General features: G+C 39.1%; 1 protein-coding gene across 1 annotated transcript in view; it reads right to left on the bottom strand.

The window, feature by feature from the left end:
• Positions 1-16,860: 16,860 nt before the first annotated feature.
• DNAH8 (dynein axonemal heavy chain 8) overlaps positions 16,861-20,345 on the bottom strand; it is a 404,075-nt gene continuing 400,590 nt past the window's right edge. The window contains exon 92 of the mRNA XM_027876336.1: positions 16,861-17,543. Coding sequence (XP_027732137.1) covers positions 17,256-17,543 — 288 coding nt within the window. The 3' untranslated portion in view covers positions 16,861-17,255. The remainder of the gene's footprint in view (positions 17,544-20,345) is intronic.

Genomic DNA, 20,345 nt, shown 5'->3' with positions numbered 1-20,345 from the left:
TCTCTTGCTTATTTATAAATTCTGCTCATCCATAAAATGGCAATATGTTCCATGCTCCTCTATTTAATTTATGATAACTCCCTTCATGTCTAGGTCATGTACCCATTTTGCCCTTGTCTTGGTAAGATATTAGTCTGTACCTAGTTTCTAACAGACTGCTTTCCAGTTTTCCCAGCAATTTTTACCAAATAGTGAATTCTTATCCCAAAAGTTTAGCTCTTTGTGTTTATAAAACAAGAAGTTACTGCAATCATTTACTACTTTATATTGTATACTTACTCTACTCCACTAATCCACTATTCTATTTCTTAGCCAGTACCAGATAATTTAGATAATCACAACCTTATAATACAGTTTAAAATCTGTTGCTGCTAGATTGCCTTCCTTTATGGTTTTTCATTAATTTCTATTATATTCTTGAGTTTTTGTTCTTCCACATGAATTTTGTTATTATTTTTCTAGCTCAATGAAATAGTTTTTGGTAGTTTATTTGGGATGGCATTGAATAAGTTGTTTAGTTTAGGTAGAATTGTCATTTTTATTACATTGGCTTGGCTCACTCATGAACAACGAATATTTCTCCAATTATTTAAATCTGACTTTATTTGTATTAAAAGTATTTTATAATCATGTTCATATAGTTCCTGCGTTTGTCTTGGTAGGCATACTCCCATGTATTTTACATTGTCTATGGCTATTTTAAATGCAGTATCTCTTACTATCTTTTCTTGCGGGGTTTTGTTAGTGATATATAGAAATGCTGAGGATTTGTGTTGGTTTATTTTATATCCTGCTACTTTGTTAAAATTATTAATTGCTTCAAATAATTTTTAGTTGAATCTGTAGGACTTTCCAAGCATACCATCATATCATTTGCAAAAAGAGATAGTTGTATTTCCTCATTACCCATTCTGATTCCTTCAATTTTTTTCCCTTCTCTTATTGCTATTGCTAGAATTTCTAGTGCAATATTGAATAATATTGGTGATAATGGGCGTCCTTGTTTCACTCTTGATCTTTTTGGAAAGGCTTCTAGTTTATCCCCATTACAGATAATGCTTCTTATCATTTTAAGGAAAAATCCATTTATGTCTATGCTTTCAAGTCTTTTTGATAGGAATAAGTGTTGTATTTTGTCAAAAAACTTTTTCTGCATCTATTGATACAATCATACAATTAGGGCAGAGGTTCTTAACCTTTTTTGGTCATAGATCCATGTGGCAGTCTGGTGAAACCTATGGACCCCTTCTCAGAATAATGTTTTTTAATTTATAAAATTCATATGGTTACAGAAGGAACTAGTTATATTTTTTAAAAGTTATTAATTTTTTGTACATTTTTATTCATTTTAAACAAATACAAAACGAGAAAAGGAAAAAAAAATCGCCATATACACAGCAGAACATACTAATTAAAAAAGAAAAAACAAATACACAGACCTTAGTTAAGAACCCCTATCCTAGGTAATGAGTCAGCAGTGCCTAGGTGTGTATTGAAGTTAAGTGACTGGGCTGGCTGGTATTTTAGGTGGGCTCATCATCATTTTCTTCGTTTTTTTCCCCCTTGTTTTGGGGGGGGGGAACCCTTCTCAGAAGGGAGTGTCTGAGGGAATGTCTGGAAAGATAGTCACACTCAATGGGGAAGGACACCTGCCTGCACAAGGGTGAAGACAATGACAAACTTGTTTACCCATATAGCATTACAGCACTTCACATTTTTGAGCACTCTGTTCTCCTCTGCAAAATGGGGGCAAGAAAACTTGTAATGTTTATCTCAAAAGGTTTGTTGTTCAGTCGTTCCAGTCTTGTCCAACTCTCCATGACCCCATTTAGGGTTTTCTTGGTAGAGATACTGGACAGGTTTGCCCTTTCCTTCTCCAGGTCATTTTACAGATGAGGAAACTGAGGCAAACAGGGCTAAGTGACTTGCCCAGGCTCTTGCCAAGTATCTGAGGCTGAATTTGAAGTCAGGTATTCCTGACTTCAGGACCAGCATTCTATCCACCTCATCACCTAACTGCCCTTTGCAAAATTCTTTGTCAACCTTAATGTTTCCTCTCGTTAACGTTTTTATCATTACAGGGGTAAGGATAGACTTGTTGACTAGAAGGCTTTTATTGGGTTCTCCCATAGGGCCATCTCCAGCACCAGAATCCTCTAGGCTCAAGACTCTTCCACCTCCTGTTCCCCAGGACCTTCTTCATTATGAGAAAGGCACCATTGTCTTCTGACTAAACTCCTGTATTTCTCCCTTCTCCTGCTTGCTGTGAAGTGGGCCTCCAGGGGCCTTTCAGGACTGCCTGTCAGGAGGCTGGATCTCAAAGAGCCTCAAACAGTCTAATCATATTTGTGACTCCCTCAATGGACATTTCTGTAACCGCTGATATACTTCCTGGACTCATTCCTCACTGGTTATTCCTACTCCATTATACTCGCCCCATCACTATGATTCTGAACCCCCCTACTGATTATGTACAAACCCCATTCCCCATTCTAGCTGGTTTTTCCCTTACTCCTATCCACCTCAACCCTCCTCTAAAACGCCCCACACCAGATCTGGCCACACCTTCCACTCTGCCTGGACAATGACCTGGAGTGGGGTAGGGGGTAGCAATCTGGAGCTGGAGTGGATGCAGGTGCTTTGTGAGATGTAGGCTGACAAAGGACAGTAATATGGTATAATGCTATATGGGTAAGAAGAAGAGAAGAAGAAGTTATGTTCCCCAGTGGCTAATCACTAAGCTAAGCACTTTACCAATATTTTATCATTTGATCTACCCAACAACCCTGGGAGGAAGGTGCTATTATTAATCATTTTTCAGATGAGGAAACAGAGGCATACAGGGGTTCAATGACTTGAAAACAGGGTCACATAGCTAAGAAGTGTTATCAAAATACTATTAGAAGACACCCTATTTTCTAGAGCTAGAGCCTGGCAGAACAACAGTGCTTTGCGCTCACCCTCTGGATGATCTCAGCCACAGCAAAATCCCAGAATTGTTTCACACCAGCACCAGGTGTTCCCTGACCTTGGACAAGCACCTGCAGGACTCACGTTCGGGTCACGAAGCCCTGCTATGAATCAAATTCATCTCATTCTTGCTTTTACTCCTCATTGTCAGGACTCACTGCGTAGCCATTGGTATGAGTATTAAGATTTGCCCACACTACAGCGGGTTGCCCACTATGGGGTAGGGGGCCCAGTATATGTGTCTACAAACTGTTTCCCTCACTATAGAAAATAAATTTTTTTGGAACCCAAAGTTTTAAAAACACATGTTTAAAAAAAATGTTTTCACATGCAACTGGAAAATAAATACAGGAAATGGGGTACAGAAATCCATCATGCCCTACAGGAAAGTAGAGGGGGAAGGGGATGAGAGAAGTGGGGCGAGAGATAGAAGGGAGGGCAGACTAGGGAAAGGGGTATTCAGAATGCATGCCATCTTGGGGTGGGGCAGGGGTGAGATGGGGTGAAAATTTGAAACTCGAAATCTTGTGGAAGTAAATGTTGAAAACTAAAAATAAATAAATTTTTGAAAAGGAAAAAAAATCAAAGAAAATTTAAAAAAAGAAAATAAATTTTTGCCTTAGTCTCTGCAGAGTTGTTCTTGCCTGCTCTGTCTGCTTGGCTCCGCCCTCCGCAGGCCAAGAGGTTCAGTCCAGTTGACAACGTCTGAAATCAGATTTGAGTTCAAGTCTTTCTGACTCCAAGGCAGCATTCTACATACCATGCCACTTAGCTTCTAGGGAAAGATGGACGAGGAGAAACATTAAGAAATTCCATAGCTCAGAGACTGAAGCTAAGTGGTAAAGGGAGTGCATAGCGTGCTGGGCCTGAAGTCAGGGAGACTCATCTTCCTGAGTTCAAATCTAGCCTCAGATACTTACTAGCTGTGTGACCCTGGGCAAGTCACTTAATCCTGTTTACCTCAGTTTCCTCATCTGTCAAATGAGCTGGAGGAGGAAATGGCAAACCACTCCAGTATTTTTGCCAAGAAAACCCAAATGGGGTCATGAAGAGTTGGACCCAACTGAAACAACTGAACAACAAAAGAGACTGAAAGGATGGCTGAGGAAGTAAGAGTTACAACTGGAAAATACCTTAAAGTTTATCCGTTCTACTCCCGCCATTTTACAGATGAAGAAACTGAGGCTAAGAGAGGAGAAGGGACTTGCCCAGGGTCACACAGGAAGTAAGCTGTGGAGTTGGAGTTTGAACCTGGGTCTCTGGACTACAAAACCAGTGTTCTTTCCACAATAAATGGAGTTGACTTCCTAGACAGATACATGGGGAAGACGATAGAGGATAAACACATCTGTTTCATGGCAGAAGGAGAACCAATCAATCCAGAAATTTGTAGAGATACCATGCAGTCGTGGGCTTTAAGTAAGAAAACCCAAGGTTTCATCTTGACGTTTCTGTTACTAGCTGTGCTACTTTGGGGCTAATCACTTCATCTCTCATCATCTCTCTCTGGTTTTCTCATCTGCAAAATGAGGATTGTAATACTTGCACTATCTATCTCCCAAGGTTGTCATGAAGGAAAGGAAGGAAAGGGAACACGCATGTATTGAATACCTACCATGTGCCAGGTACTGTGCTAAGCTTTACAAATATTATCTCATTTGATCCTCACCACAAAGTAACTCTGAGAGGTAGGTGCTATTATTATCCCCATTTTCCAGTTGAGGACACTGAGGCCAACAGAGGTTAAGTGACTTGCTCAGGATCACACAGCTTAGAAGTGTCTGAGGCTGGTTTTGAGCTTCACATGAGACAAAATAAAGAGTGTACTGAAGACCCTACCATGATTATAGTCAGCTATTATTCTGAAACAGAGTCATCTCCATCTTGATTTTTTTTTTCTTCATCTCACCATACTGGAACCATTCTGGAGCTGTGAGAGGGACTTCGAGTGACTGTGAATCCTTTCAGAAGGCCACTCAATCTTGCCTGATCTTGTGTCATGTGTCTACTTGGAGAGGAGGGGGTTAAAGAGGCAAGGGCCAATGAGCACACATTGTCCCCCACACCCAAAGTTCTTTACAGGGAGAAAGAAGCATTCTAAATTTCACATGTCTGGAAAACAAATGGAAAAGAAGCCGTCAGCACCTGGGGATTTGCCCAATGAGTCATTTCAGCACCTCAGTTGAAGACTAGAAACCCACTGTGACCAAAATGAGAAATGCAACTTATATTAACTGGGATTCTAAAATAAAAAGTTTTCTCAGGCCAACTAAACCCTACTGGGAGGTTGTGGGGTTTTGTTGTGTTTTTGTTGTTGTTGTTTTTGTTTGTTTGTTTGTTCTTTAAACTCAAAATTTTTTATTCAGTATTTTCCTGAAATGCCCCTTTCTTCTCCGGTCCACTCAAACTGTTCTTATGGGTTCCTCAGTAACTGTCTCAGGGTAATAAGATCCATTGCAGAAATTCTCCTTCTCAGGGAGATGCCCTTAAAGAATGACCATGTCTTGCATGGCCTCTGATGTCAGGGGGTAATAATGGTTAACATATGTAGTGCTTCCGGAGTCACAAAACATTTTACATATATGATCTCCTTTTATTTTCAAGACAATCCTGACATGGTATATGCTATTATTATCTACATTTTACAGATGAAGAAACTGAGGCTGAAGGAAGTTGAATAACTTGCCTAGAGTCACACAGTCTGAGGCAGGATTGGCACTCATCTTCAGATTAATATAGATAAAGGTTTCATAAACCTTATGATATAGATGAAGGTTTTATAAACCTAAAAGCCACCTAAATGTTGTTGGCTTTTGTTATTACTTCAAAGGGTAATAGTGAAGGAAGTGCTTTGTGATTCCTAAAGGTCTCTAGAAATGTGTTTTCATCATTTGAGGATGTGGAAATGGGTTATTCTGGGGGAGGGTACAGAAGTTCTTCTTGGGAAGATGCCTGCAGAGAATGTCCACGTCTGGCATAGTCCCTGATGCCAAGGGGTAAGAAATTTGGCTTTGGTAACAAACATCGGAGAATCTTAAACTCTGCAGATCCCATAGGACCCTCAAAGGTCACTTAGTCATTGCCATCCTTCTGGGCAGCACTGAAATAAACATTTTTTCCTTAGAAATTAAACACAAAATCTAAGAACAACATTTTTTTTTTTCCTCCCCTTTGCTTATCCTTGAAAGACCAGACCTTAAGGCCGGAGACTCAGGGTGGGTGTTTGAGAAGGGAAGTAAGGGATGCAGAAAGCATCAGTACTGGGTGTCTGGAGTTAGAGAAGGAACAGCTAGGCTTCATTGGTTAAGTCCATAAACATCCTTTGACAGAACAGCTTGACTTCAGATCCTAGCAATTTTCAATTATATTTGCATTCGTTGCTTTTAAAGTAGTAAAACTTTAGATTTATTTCCTCATGAACAGATGCAGAAGGGGAAAAATCAATTTCTTGTAGGCTCCAAGTTGTATGAGTTGGCTTATTTGGCATGGCCTTCTTTTTTTCTTTTTTTTTTAATCACAATGCTAAATATTCTCCATGAAATGACAAATTAATATATAAATTGACTTAGAGGCAGATAAGCCAGTCTCATCCTGGGTGATTGGAAAAAGGCAGTGCCCGTGGTCTTTGTACCTAGATGTGGCAGATGCCTGCTTGTTTGTATGTAAATCGATTTGTGGTTGCCCAGAAGGATGCTGGGAGGTGGAAACAATTGAGACCAGGTGCTAAAAGAGTTCCAATTCTACTTCTGGGAAAGAATACAGAGAGGATGGAAGTGAGAAGTCCTGGTAGGAATCAAAAAGGGTTTTGATTTCCTCACTTAACTTTAGTAACTTCAGAGCTGCAGAAGGGACCATCATATAAAAAGCTCTGAAGGTATCCCTGTACCCATATGTACAGAAACATTTATAGCAACTCTTTTTGTAATAAGCAAGGAACTGGAAACTAAAGGATGTCCATCAATTGGGAAATGGCTGAACAAATTATAACTTATGAACGCAATGCAATACTATTGATATATATAAGAATATATAATGATATAATATAATATATAATGATATATAAGAATATATCATGATATAAGAAATCATGAAAGGAATAGATTCAGAGAAACTTGGGGAGGCTTGTATGAACTGATGCAGAGTGAAGTGAGCAGAACCAGGAGAACAATTTATACAACATTGTAAATACAAACAACTTTGAAAGGTTTAAGAATTTTGATCAATGCAATGACCAGTCATGATTCCAGAAACTTGATGATGCATGTTACTTTCCTTTTGACAAAAGAGATGATGGACCTGAGGTGCAAATTGAGACATATTTTTGGAAATGGTCAATGAAGGAATTTGTTTTGCTTGATTGTGCATGTTTGTTACAAAAGCATTTCTTTTCTTTTCTTTTTGTCCTCCCCACCCCACCCCATGGCAGGTAAGGAGATGGGATATAGAAAATACATTTTTGTTAATTAAAAAATTCATTTAAAATGGAAATATTCCAGATATTACTCTCCATTTCTTCTCATCTCTCCCTCAAGAGCTCAGCAACTTTTCTTTCCTCTATGAACTTGGGCCTCTGGAAGAATGTGCAAACATTTCAGATAAACCTTAGGAATATTTGGGGTTGGTGTGTGCCCCAGAGAGCAATCCTGAGTGACCACCTGTTCTCATTTGGCATGGCTCCTAGAGTCATGAGCAACATCAGAGCAGCTTCTTCTCCGGGAGAATGAGACCATGTTCTCAGAAGATGAAGAGTCCTCAGGAGGCCAGGATCTGAGAAAGAAGAATAAGCAGGTTGGGTGTAGGAGGCAAGAGAAAGCTCAGAAAACATACTGGACATCTTTGATTCCTTAGACCCATCTTCCCAAGCTCTATTATATATAAGCTCCTTCCTATGGTATTAGGAACATTGATTTAGACCTGGAAAGGGGAAAAGGGGATAAACATTTATTAAGCATCTAATATGTGCCAGGCACTGTATTAAGCACTTTATGAACTTATCTCATTTGATCCTCCCAATGACTCTGGGAATATTAGTACCTACGAGTACTAGTGATTATTACTAATACTATTATTATATTATTAATATTATTAGTACTCCCATTTTATAGTTGAGGAAACTGAGACAGAGATTAAGTAACTTGCCCAGAGTCACACAGCTAGTAAGTGTCTGAGGTCATATTTGAACTCAGATCTTTCTGATACCAGGCCCTGTGCTCTGTCCACTGTGTCACCTCTAGGTCCCTGGTAGAAACCTTAAAGATCATTTAATCCATCCCCCTCATTGTACAGATCATAGGATTATACGATTAAAGAGCTAGAGCCAGAAGGGACCTCAAAAGTCATATAGTCCAACCCCACCATTTTACAGATGAAGAAACTGAGTCCTAAGGAGGTTAAGTAGTAAGAACCAGGTTTTGAGCCTTATGTTATCTAACAGAGAGATCCAACATTCTTTTTAAATTTTTATTTATTTACTTTAAACAATTTTTTCTCCCCCTCCCTCCATGTTCTTTCACCAACATGAGGAGAAGGAACTGATGGGGACACCCTTGGCAGTTCCAAAGACTTGGGAAAACCAAGGGCATGCACGACTGATGCACCTCATGGCTTTGGCTTCTTTTGTGTCAAACATGTGAAAGACTACAGAGGGTAAGCAAGCCTACTCAGTAACAGATGGAGAGCAAATCAGTTAAGGAATGATTTGTGATTAAGATATTCCATAAACACCAAGAAATCTTCTTTTAAAAAAAATCTCAACTTTCCCCAGGAGAAAGCATGACACATAGCAGGCAAAACCTCTGATGTGCGCTATCTAAATAGCCAAACAAGTTCTTAGGTTTGGAAAGAATAAAAGAGAATACAGAAATGGCAATGCATTTTCTATTATCTGCCAACTTCTTTGGGATTCTTATCATGATGGTATCCAGGTGTCCTTTAGAATGGGGACAATGTGAGAGGAACAATGAAAGAGAGACAGAGTATTTTCGCTACAAGAACTGAACAAATGGAAAATCACTGAAGACGGATGAGGGGCCCTCAATTCTTTGGTCACATGGTGAAATCTCCTCTTATGTATTTGAGAAGAACTGTGGAATCCATGGGCAAGAAGGTCTGCACACTTGTTGGCTGGAGGCAAATTCCAAAGAGACCCAAAGTTCACAGATGTAATCTCTAAGAAACTTAGAAGGTGCCAGGAAATGAGAATTCTGACCCTTTAATCTTTGTCCCAGGGCAAGTTAGATTTTTTTTTTTTATTGGAAATGGAGAGGGACTATTATAAGCAAACACACTCTATATAAGCTAGACAAGGAGAGAGTTTCTGGAGGGCAAATCAGGGGACACATCAGCTGACAAAGAGGAATTTCTACATTTCCCCTAGGACACCTGTTCAGTGAAAATTGTTTTTAGAACCAACGGATGCACTGTTAAACTCTCACATCCCATATTCTCATAGGAAGTCACTAACACAGGCCCCAGAGGCACCAGAGCAATTATAATCTACCCTCTTGCCCGCTTCTTGGGAAGAATAGAATAGGCTCAGATAATACTTCTGTAAAACTGATAGCTTCTGCAAGGAATTGCTATTGAGTCAGGTGTGCACTGAGAACATTTTCATTTCTCCAGTGTTACTCAGATATGTTTACATTTGCATCAGAAGGCTGCATGTAAATGAAGAATTGAGTGTTCAAGAATACAGCTTTTCACAAAGCCAGATGCCAAGATGCATGGCTTCTTTCCATGTGTTCAGAGTACAGATGTCCCTGCTCTAAGGCAACATGGCAAAATCTTGAAAATATTTTGAGAGAACCCGTGACTCAGAGACCAGCTTTTATGTTGAATGTCTTTGTGTTTCTGTTATGTATATGTTTGGGGGAGGTGGGGCGGGGTGGTCTGCCCTGTCCTTCCATCTTTAGACTGGGAGTTCTCCAAGGTCATAATCTAGGTTTCCCAGGATCTCCTGAGCTGGAGGGATGATGCATTCTCCTTTTCTATTCTCCAGGCTGGCCTGATGGAGAGAATGCTGAGCTTGGACTCTAGAAGACCTAAGTTCAAATATGTCCTGGACACTCAATAATCACTTAACCTCCGGTGCCTCAAGGAACTTCCTAGGACTTATCTCCTATGTCACCTACTAGCCAGGAAATTTGTTAGAGGAGAGAGTTCCCCTCATTGGGTATTCATTATTCTCTGATCATCTCTCACCCTCCACCTCAAAGTATACAGAGTCCATGATGCTGACTAGTGGGGGAAAAAAGAGGCTTTTTAATCTATGACCAAGTCAGAAATGATGTCACTGAACTCAAGTAAAGATAAGGGATCATTTCAATTTTCTAGATGCTAAGATGGTACAGTAATTATAAAGAGGAATCATATGAATTCTTTAAAGTTTTTTTTTTATTGGAGTAAGGTAGGGAGATGGAAAAGTAGGGAGAGAGAGAAAAAGGACTGAGGGAGGAAGAAAAAGGAAGGAGGGAAGAAAGGAAGTAAAAAGAGAGGGAAGTAAATATTTAATTCTTAATTCTGAAGTGTGTTAGAATGGAAAACTAAAATTAAAAAACAAATGGGAAATATAAGCAATGATGTAGTCCCATATAGTTCTGGGTGATCCCTGATGGATTTATTATTTCTCCAAGAAAATAAGGCCCCCTTCTCAGTCTTCAGTGCTTTTTCATTTGTTCAGTCTTGGTTGTGAAAATAAGTGTGGAAGGGCTAAGAAATCATTGGGATCTTCCTGCAGACCTTCAGTGGTTTATATGATTGAGCTATAGTTGAAGATTTAGGTGTAAATACATCTTTTAAAACCATCTGAATTAAAGATAAATGAGAATGAAATGGTAGCTGGTGTTTGCCAGGTTTCTTCACAGCTTTCTGTCATCCATCTATCCATCCATCCATCGATCCATCGCCAAGCACTGACTTTCACATTTCTTACACTGAAGATAACTGTCTCATTTCCTGGTCCTTTGTGGCCTCTCAGTTTTCTCCAAACTGACAGAGTCTATGGCTTCTAACACTCTTCTGCTCATAAGCCTCTCCTTCAAGAACCTCCCAGATTTTTCTGGATACAGAAAGAAGCCTAAAAAGCATCTGTTATCCTCAACCTGTAGGTTTCCTCTAAAAACAAGCTCTTGTGGTCCATTATTGGGGTTATTGTCAGAGGAATTAGATGAACTAGTCAATGTTGAAAGAAATGTTAAACATGTCATTTTATTTGATGTGTTTTGAGGAAGGCCTTGTGGCTCTTCTGGAGATACTCTAGGGCCAGGAGCATGGAGGGAGAGTCAGGGTCATCAAGGGAAGGATACATGGACTATTGTATACCAAATAAAATTGATATAGAATGTGCAGAAAGGTACAAAACTCAACATTATATTCAAAGACAAATTCCAATGATTTTCTGTAAGAAAAAAATCCCAACAAACTCTTTAATTTCAAGAATTACATTGCTTTCCAAACCATTATGCCTACTTGTATTTGATACTAGCTCCACTTTTTGTGCAATTCCCCCAGAAAATAAAACCACCAAATTAATGAATGAAAAGGGTCATAGAAATGTTTGTTACTAAGCACAAATATGAATTTCAAGGCTTATAATTGTTGAATTGTGCTCTTTTAATAAAGTATGCCATCTCTATATTGTAGGAAAAAAAACTTTTAAAAAGATCATGGACATCACACAAAGATGAGCCTGCTGACAATTAGAATTTTTTCCAGAGATTTAGATAGCATTTAAAAATCTCATAGACATAGAAACAGCAATTCCAACCTTTGTCTAAAAGATAATTACTAAAATATATCCATTCAAGACCATCTCTGAGCAAGATTATGAAGTGGATAGCTATTGAAGATTTAAACCACTATAAAAGTTTCACAAATCAGATCTATGCATGATGATTCTCAAATCTGTATCTACAGTTCTGCCTTTTCTCCATATTGTCATTCTACATTCCTACTGTCTGTTGGCCATCTTCTTTCGGATATCCTTTCAGCACCTAAAGGCAACATGTGTAAAACCCACAGCATTATCTTCCCCACCAGACCAGAATGAGAAAGTCTCCTATTTCTGTGGATGGTACAGTCTATTCTCTTGGCCACCAAAGCTCAAAATCTCATTCGTTTGTGGAGGGAATGTCACAGGTTGGGAGGGGAGAGTCAAATGCTGGCTCTGCTATTTACTACCTGTGTGACATGGGGCAAACAAATCACTTAGTCTCTTGGCCTCAATTTCATCATCTACAAAAGAGAATGGATTGGATTAAATGATCTCTAGCTATTACTAACCTACTAACCATTTCCTCAACATTTCTATACTATGCTTTCTCATATCTGTGTCTTTGCTTATGCCCATCTCTCCATCTCATTCTGTCAATCAATAAACATTAAGTGCCTACTATATCCTAAGCACTGAGGACATAAAAAGAGACAAAAGTCCCTGCCCTTAAGGAGCTTGTAATCTAATCGGGAAGACCACAAGCAAACAAGTATGTACAAACAAGCTATATACAGGATAAATAGGAAATAATTGAGAGGGAAGGCATTAGAATTAAGAGGGATTGGGAAAATTTTCCTGTAGAAGATGAAATGCTCTCTCTGCTAAATTCACCTCTTGAAAGCTTACCATTCCTTCAACATAAATCGCCTCACTCCTCTGGGAAAGATTTCCTAATTTCCCCATTAGGAAGTGACCTTCCCCTATCTCTGAATTCCTATATCATTTTGTCTGGCACTTTTCACATGTTGCCTTATATTATAATAATAACTCAGGTTTGCATTAGCACAGAAAGGTTTACAAAGTGCTTTCCTTTCACAAAAATCGTATGAAGTTGGCAGCATAATTATTTCTATTTCTTGTACGTGGAAACTGAGGTTTGCCTAAGTGAAATCCATTTTCTCAAGGATACTCAAATGGGATAAGAGCTAGGATTCTAGCCTAGATCCCGACTCCCAATGCAGGATTTTTCATATCACACACTGTTGTTTTTATATGTGTCTTATCTTCCTTATTAGGTTATGAGCTCAGTGAAGGCTACGAACCCTATTGTTTTTATTAGATTTGTCTTAGAACTTTGCCTGGGACTTTCTTTGCATTAAGCTCACTTTTATTCATATTGTTTGTGTAACTGGTGAGCAGAGAAATTTTGGATATCCAGAATCTAGCGTAACACTTTACATAAATAAATTCTTCTTTAATTAGGACACAGTGTGGTACAGGGGAAGGAACATTGGCTCTGACATCAAAGGATCTGACTTCAAGTCCTGCCTGTGTGATTTGAAGCAATTCACGTAAATTTATGGAGTCTTAGTTTCCTTATCTGCAAAATGAGGTGGTTGGATTACATGTCCACTGTGGTGCTTGCCAGCTATAGACCTATGAGCCTGTGATTTCCTTTGATGTTTTACACATTATATATTTGTTGAGTGAATAAAGAATTTAAGGAATTCCAATTTAAAATTCCAAAGGAATTCCAATTCAAAAAGCCATTTGAGAAAATTAGTCAGTTATTTCTTATAGGATGTGATACAAGAGATTTTTCTTTTGGTCACATTTTCATAACATCCAAACTAAAATTATATTTTTTAAACTAAGGAATACATAAATCTCACCATACATTGTAGCAGGGCCAAGACAAGGCTACATGGGTTTTCAGAGAAGAGAAAATGCACCCATATTCTTCTGTCTCCCATCTCCAAAAGGCTTTACTAAAATATTCCTAGTTCTCTGCTCATTACCTTCGCTAGATTCCTCTTTTAAAAAGCATGGCAAATCGTGCCATTAACAACTCTGTAGAGAAAATGAGTGTGTTTATAGAGTTAAATGGGTCAAGATTTCATGATTCAGAGATATATATGGTTAATATATATTAATAATTAACAACAGTGGCAATTGGGTGATGCATAGGTAAGAGTGTTGGACTTAGAGTCAGGAAGACCTGAATGCCAATACTGCTTTAGATACATATTAGCTGTGTGACCCTGGGCAAGTGACTTAATCTCTGTTTCCTTATATGTTGGAATGACAGATAATAGCATCTACTTCAAAGGGTTGTGAGGCTCAAACAAGATAATATATGTTAAGCCCTTTGCAAACCTTTAACTGTTATATAAATGTAAGCTGCTGTTGCTGTTGGTTGTGGTTTTTTGTTTTTGAAGAGGACCAGTGATATCACGGATAATGTCTTGACTTGTGAGTGAATTGGATTTAAGAGAGGCAGAATTGCACAAAATTGTCAGCCTCCTCACTCTCTCTTCCAGTCATCCAAGTCCCATGGCAAGACAAAAGTCAAGACAACTGGTGATGGTCTGGGATGCAGTGGATGACCTTGGCATTTTTGATGCCTGACCAAGTTCTAAGCCCTCCACAGCCTTTATGGCCGTTATAATAAATGTAAGATATTATTTAAAAGAAGGTCACTAAATCTATGAAGAGAAAAGGCACTTGGGGCTTTTGCCTCCATTGCAACAGAGTCAGTTAAGAATGAAAGCACCAATCCAAGATAATTCAGAGTCATTCCTGGCAGCATGGAGAAGCCTAAAGGTACCAGCTTAGAAACAAAGATGAGCCTCTCTGGTTGAGTATAGGCCCTCTTAACTCTCTCACTCTCCCCTTTCATTCCTTCTTCCATGGCGCATGAAAGGGCAGTGATAGTATTGAGAGATCTCAAGAAATGCAGCTATCCATGCAGCATTAAGCAAAAAGAGCTCTCAATTGGCATGTTGATATTACATGCAAATAAGTTGTTTATTTATTTCCTCAGGGTTTTTTTTCTTTTTTTTTTAAGGCATCATAGCAAGTTTTATTGCCAATGTTGCTCAGAACTGAAAAGGGAGGAATAAGTGGATTTCTTTTTCCAAATTACACTTTTCTCTGACTTTTTTTTTTTATGGTGTCCTAATGACTCTCCTTTCCCTTTCCTCCAAACAAAACCTTAATAACAATGATGTACATCTAAGCAAAACAAATCAACATATTGGCAATATATGCCTAATCCCACACCTGGAGTCCACCATGTATCTATGTTTCATCAACAATTCCCTGAAGTCACAACTGGTCACAGCACTGACCTGAGCTCTAATGTCTGTCAATGCTGTTTTCATTTATCATCAAATTTTCCATTAGGTATTAGAGATGTTTGAAAATATTATCGTCTGGAATTCTATGGAACCCTTCCTACAACTACAAGCTATTGAAGCTTAAGGCAACTAGAACACACTTTCAGCAAAATGTGTTAAGTTTTGGCCACAAGAAATGCTGAAATGGAAAATTTCAGAAGAAATGGAGAAAACCTTTATGAACCGATGCAGAGCAAAGCAAGCAGAACTAGAGTAATTTATAGTGACATCAATGTCATAGAAAAAAAAAAAACTTTAAAAGCCTTTAGAACTCTGATTACAGAAATGATAAGCCATAAGTCCAAAAGAATGAAGATGAAACACACCCCTCACTTCTTGCCAGAGAAGTGATAAACTTAAAATGCCGAAAGAGACATACATTTTTGGACATGGCTAATGTGGGAATTTATTTTGCCAGACTGTAGATATGTATTGAGGCATTTTTATTTTATTTTATTTAACAATTTGTTGAATGTTTGTGTTTGTGTGTTGGGTTTGGGAGAGATAGATTAATAAAAAATACTTATTTGAAAAATAAAGGTAAGCAGGACAATGTCTATGTTTTACTGGGAACTATAAAAGTCATTGTTTTAAAATGGCAGGTGCATGTGTGACTGCTTTTTCTCAGTACTTATGTGACTTAGCGACAGTACTCTGTGATTTGCTCTGGTGAGTAAGCATTGATGATTGCTAATACTGTCTTATATTAAAAACAAAACAAAACACTTGCTTAGAAGATCATGTATAACCACTCTTTTGTTTCAGGTCTGCTTGGACTTAGAAAAGAATCGCAACACTCCGTCTGATGACTTAAAACAACAACAACAACAGCAGCAGCAACAACAACAACAATCCATTATGGGAGTATCTATAGCCTTTATACAGGGTGTCCCAAAAGTCTTAGGGCAGATTTAAGCTTTAGATTTAAATCTGGATTAAGCACACCCCTAGGCACTCACTGCTACTGTTTGCATTTCTTAAACACTTTTCTACTGTCTGAAAATATTTTAATACAAATTCCGGAATTTCCCCTAGGATTTTCTCTGTACATTTCATAAGGCACGCAACATACTACTGCTTTGCCCTCTTTATTCTTCTTCACACAGGCAGGAAGAGTCTGACAGATGGTCAGATGGGAAAGATGGTGATGAAAATCAAAGGCTCACTCCTTCCTTAGCAGGAGCAACGAGACAGGATTGTTAATGTAGCTGGTATTCAGAGGAATTCTAAATGGGAAGATCAGAGTAGGAGCTTCACAGAATGTATTTTTCCTTACAGTGTAGGTGCATGAATATGCAAAATAGGACACCATTGCTTTTGTGCAGCTGACATTTCCTCCAGTGAGGAAGGATCACGCTTAGTCCTAACTGGGCTGCAGGACAAGCAGCAGTGACTTCTAAGGCTTTTGACTCTTGAGCATTCAGCATGTTACCAGGTGTGCTTGGTGGGACCTCTAGCTGTTATTTGGAAATTGTACCTGCTTATGACAATGAGGAAATCCTGGGACACTTCAGCGTTCTTGGGAATTGAAAAACTCCACAGAAAAAAAAGCTGTAACCTGCCCACCCTGGCACCTACCCCCTCTTCCCCTCTGTCACCTCCTCCATTTCCTCCCCAGCTTTTTCTCTCGAGGGGATGGAACTATCTTAGGTTCTTGAGTACCAGTTAACATACAGAGCAGGAATACTAAACCAGAAACCTTCAGAACCTCACATTAACACAGACTCACACTCAGATGGCATAACAATAAATTGTTTTTATTTGGAGGAAAATTTGCCTAGGTGAAAGTTAATTTTGGAACTGAATAAGTCATTACCTGGTTTTTAGCTCTTTCAAATCATACTTAATAAAAACCCTCTAAGTTAAAGATAGATCCATCTTTATAAAACTCATTACAGTGGAATGAATGCCTCCACTGATTCTTAGAAATAAAAAAAAAGCAAAGTTAGAATTTGCATGTTGGATATTGTTGCTGGAAAAAAAAAAGTAGAGTACGGAATGCCAACCAGTCAATATGGTATTTTAAAAGTGCAATACGGATATCATAGAAGGAAATAATTATTATCATAATTTAAAATAAAACATCACATTCTCTAAAGAAAACCAACAGAACTGGGAAGTCATGTGGTTCAGTGCCATCAGCAGGGATGAAGACCTTGCTGTGGCTGGGACAGAATTTACTTGATATCACACAAGAGGGCCACTCCTCTCAGAATCCAGTGGTCTGGGGACAGGATGGTCCTCAAATATACCACTGTGATGAAGGTTAGATCTGTCCTCCGTGGTTTCTTGTAAATAGGACACACATAGAGTTTGGGGTCCTTGGGAGCTGTGGAGTTGATAGCGAATATATGGAGCACTGGAAGCTGTGTGAAGAGGACCTTTGGGGTTGATTCAGTGAGTTTGCCATTCCTCCTGTCCCAGGCAGCTCCATCTAAATACAGTCCATGAATGTATACTCCTTCCTGAGGGAACAAAACACAAGGGAATCTATAGCTTAAAAATATGTCAAGTATTGAGAAATGATCACCTATGAAAAGCCTTCAAACTTGGGGAAAGGAAAAAGCTAGAGTATAACCATTGAATGAGGGTATTAGTTTCAGAGCTATAGTGAGGCATTCTTATGCCCAGAGCAAATTCAGAGGAACTGAGGAAATGGAAAGGTACAACTGTACTCTGAGCGTGGTGCCTCACCCCTTTGGGAGGAGGGTTTGGGAGAAAGGTGAGAGAGAGTTGCCAAATGACTGGGACCTGGGGATAATTTTACCACAGCAGTATGGTCTGTCAGGGGATTAGGACAGTGGTCATCAAAGGGAAGAAGCCTGTCTCCCCTCCTCCCACCATGATAGCACCCTGGGACCAAGATCTGGTCATCTCATGCTGGTTACAGCTTTTATAGGACTAGATTTTTTTTTTTAAAGGTTCATGCTATTCTAAATCCTATGATATAATCTAAAAATACCATGCAAAGCATGAAGGATAGTCAAATGTTGAGCTGAATTCTCCCCAGTTTATAGAAGAATGGAGGCACAACCTATCCTGAGGGAAAATAACTACATCATAAGAATCCTTATGCCATTTTTTTACATTTAAAGGGGGGACTTACTCTCTTATTCTTGATATAAAGCCACTGAATAGTGCAAAGTCACAAAAGTAGATTGGACTAGTCCACTGAGAGTGAATCTCCAATCTAGTCCTTCTGGAAAGGCTGCAAGCCATCAGTCATGGTTCTCATGTTGGGCAATACAGAGGCTGAAGTGGACCTAATTCCTCTGGACAGCAAGGAGGAACTACTGCTAACAGCCTCTGGTAAGGACAGAAGAGTTTGGGTCCAGGAAATGATGCTTAAGGTGCTAGTGAGTTACTATGTAGAATCCAAGGGCATGCCATTTTATTTAGAAAAAAAATTATAGGGAGCAGGATAGTATACTGGAAAGGGAGTTAGGTTAGAAAGCAAAAGAAAGGGGTGGATTCTAGTCCTGACTCAACCCCTGAGTAACTGTATGTTTGGGGAAAGTCACAACTCGTCCCTGGACCTCAGTTTCTTCATCTGTCATTTTAAACTAAACGGTTTTGAAGACTGCTTGGAACTTGAAGATTCCAACTCAATGATTCTCTAGCATAGTAACCATTAACCATTTCCAAAGGAGAATGATGAAAAGGATCTCAGTAAATTTGGATAGAGTAGATGGAAGAGAATGAGATTAAATTGCATAGTGATAAATGTGAAATACTGCACTGGTGTGGAAAACGTCGACTTTAGTGCACAAAGGAAGCAGGATTCAGGTTCCCTCGGGGGTCAGCAGCCTAATGCAGTGATCCAAGACATTAGTGTCATCTTAGGCTGCCATAATAGATGTGTAATGTCCACAGGGATGGAGGGCTTAGTCTACTCTGCTCAGACCATATCTGGGGCACTGAGTCTAATTTTAGGTGCCACATTTTAGAAAAGGCATTAACAAGTTAAGAGAACTTCTAGATGAAGGCGACCAGGATGGGGAGGGATCTGGAGATCACACCCTCTAAAGAGCAGTTCAAAGAACTAGTAAACATTGACCTAGAGTCTAGACTTTAACAATATACACATCTATAGCACTTTAAGGTTTGCAAAGTGCTTTACAAACATCATCTCATTTGACCCTCACTACAACCCTATGAGATAGGCACTGTGTTATTATCCCCATTTACCAGATTAGATAACTGAGGTTTAGAGAAGTTGAATGACTTGTCCAATATCCTACCGCTAGTAAGCACCAAAAGTAGTATTAGAACTCAGATTTCTCCTGCTTCTAAGCCCAACACTCTTTCCACCATATTACACAGCCTTTCAAGATTTAGGGAGGATATGGGGCAACGAGGTGGTAGATACAGCCCTGGATTCAGGAGGATCTGAGTTCAAATCCAGCCTCAGACATATAACACTGGGCAAGTCACTTAACCCCATTGCCTAGACAAGAAAAAAAAAAGATTTAGGGAGGACGCAATCATTATTTTCCAATACTGGAGGGATGCTCATGTAGAAGAGAGCTTGTTTTGTTTGTTTACTCACGACATCATGACTAGACTCCAAGGGTGGAAAATTACCAGTAGTATATTTTAGCTCAACATAAGGACAATCTTCCTGTTAATATCAGAGGTGTCCCCAGTGGGCCTTGGTAGCCATGTCGGGTGAGGATCTTAGTTCACACATCATTAGAGGAGGTCTGCAAGCAGACACTGGATGGACATTCAGGGTTAGATAGCCACTACACAGCTGAAGTTAGATGAGGTGAGGTGAGGTCCCTTTTAGCTCTTTGAATCTATAATTTTATGAAAAATTTGTTTAAATTGCAGGATGTGAGATTTGGGCTTGATTTAAAACAAATAGAACTTCATGATGGATTACCATTGCATAATCTTTTTCCCTTCAGAGACTTTGAACAATATGAGATTATCATTTGACAGAGAAGGGTTTAAGGTAACTGTCTGAAGGCAAAGAAGTATGGATTAAATAACCTCTCAGCATCCTTTCAGTCCTAGGATTCTGTGACTAATAAGAGAATAGGACATGCAAGAAAAAGTGAAAAGATCTGAGATTACATAGCCTAAATTTTAACCTACCCTTCAGTAAATTAAGAAACATTTTTTCTGACCATTTACTATATTCAAAACAGTCTCAGGCATTCAGGGGGAAGTCCTTAACTTCAAGGAGTTTATAGTTTAGTTGGGAAGCAGTATGAGCTCGGGGAAAGAGCAGAGGACTCCAGTAGGAGACCTTGGTTCCAGTC

This window comes from Vombatus ursinus, unplaced genomic scaffold, assembly GCF_900497805.2.
Source record: "Vombatus ursinus unplaced genomic scaffold, bare-nosed wombat genome assembly UNPS02014811.1, whole genome shotgun sequence".
Lineage (NCBI taxonomy): Eukaryota > Metazoa > Chordata > Mammalia > Diprotodontia > Vombatidae > Vombatus > Vombatus ursinus.
This window is presented reverse-complemented; position numbering and strand designations above follow the sequence as displayed.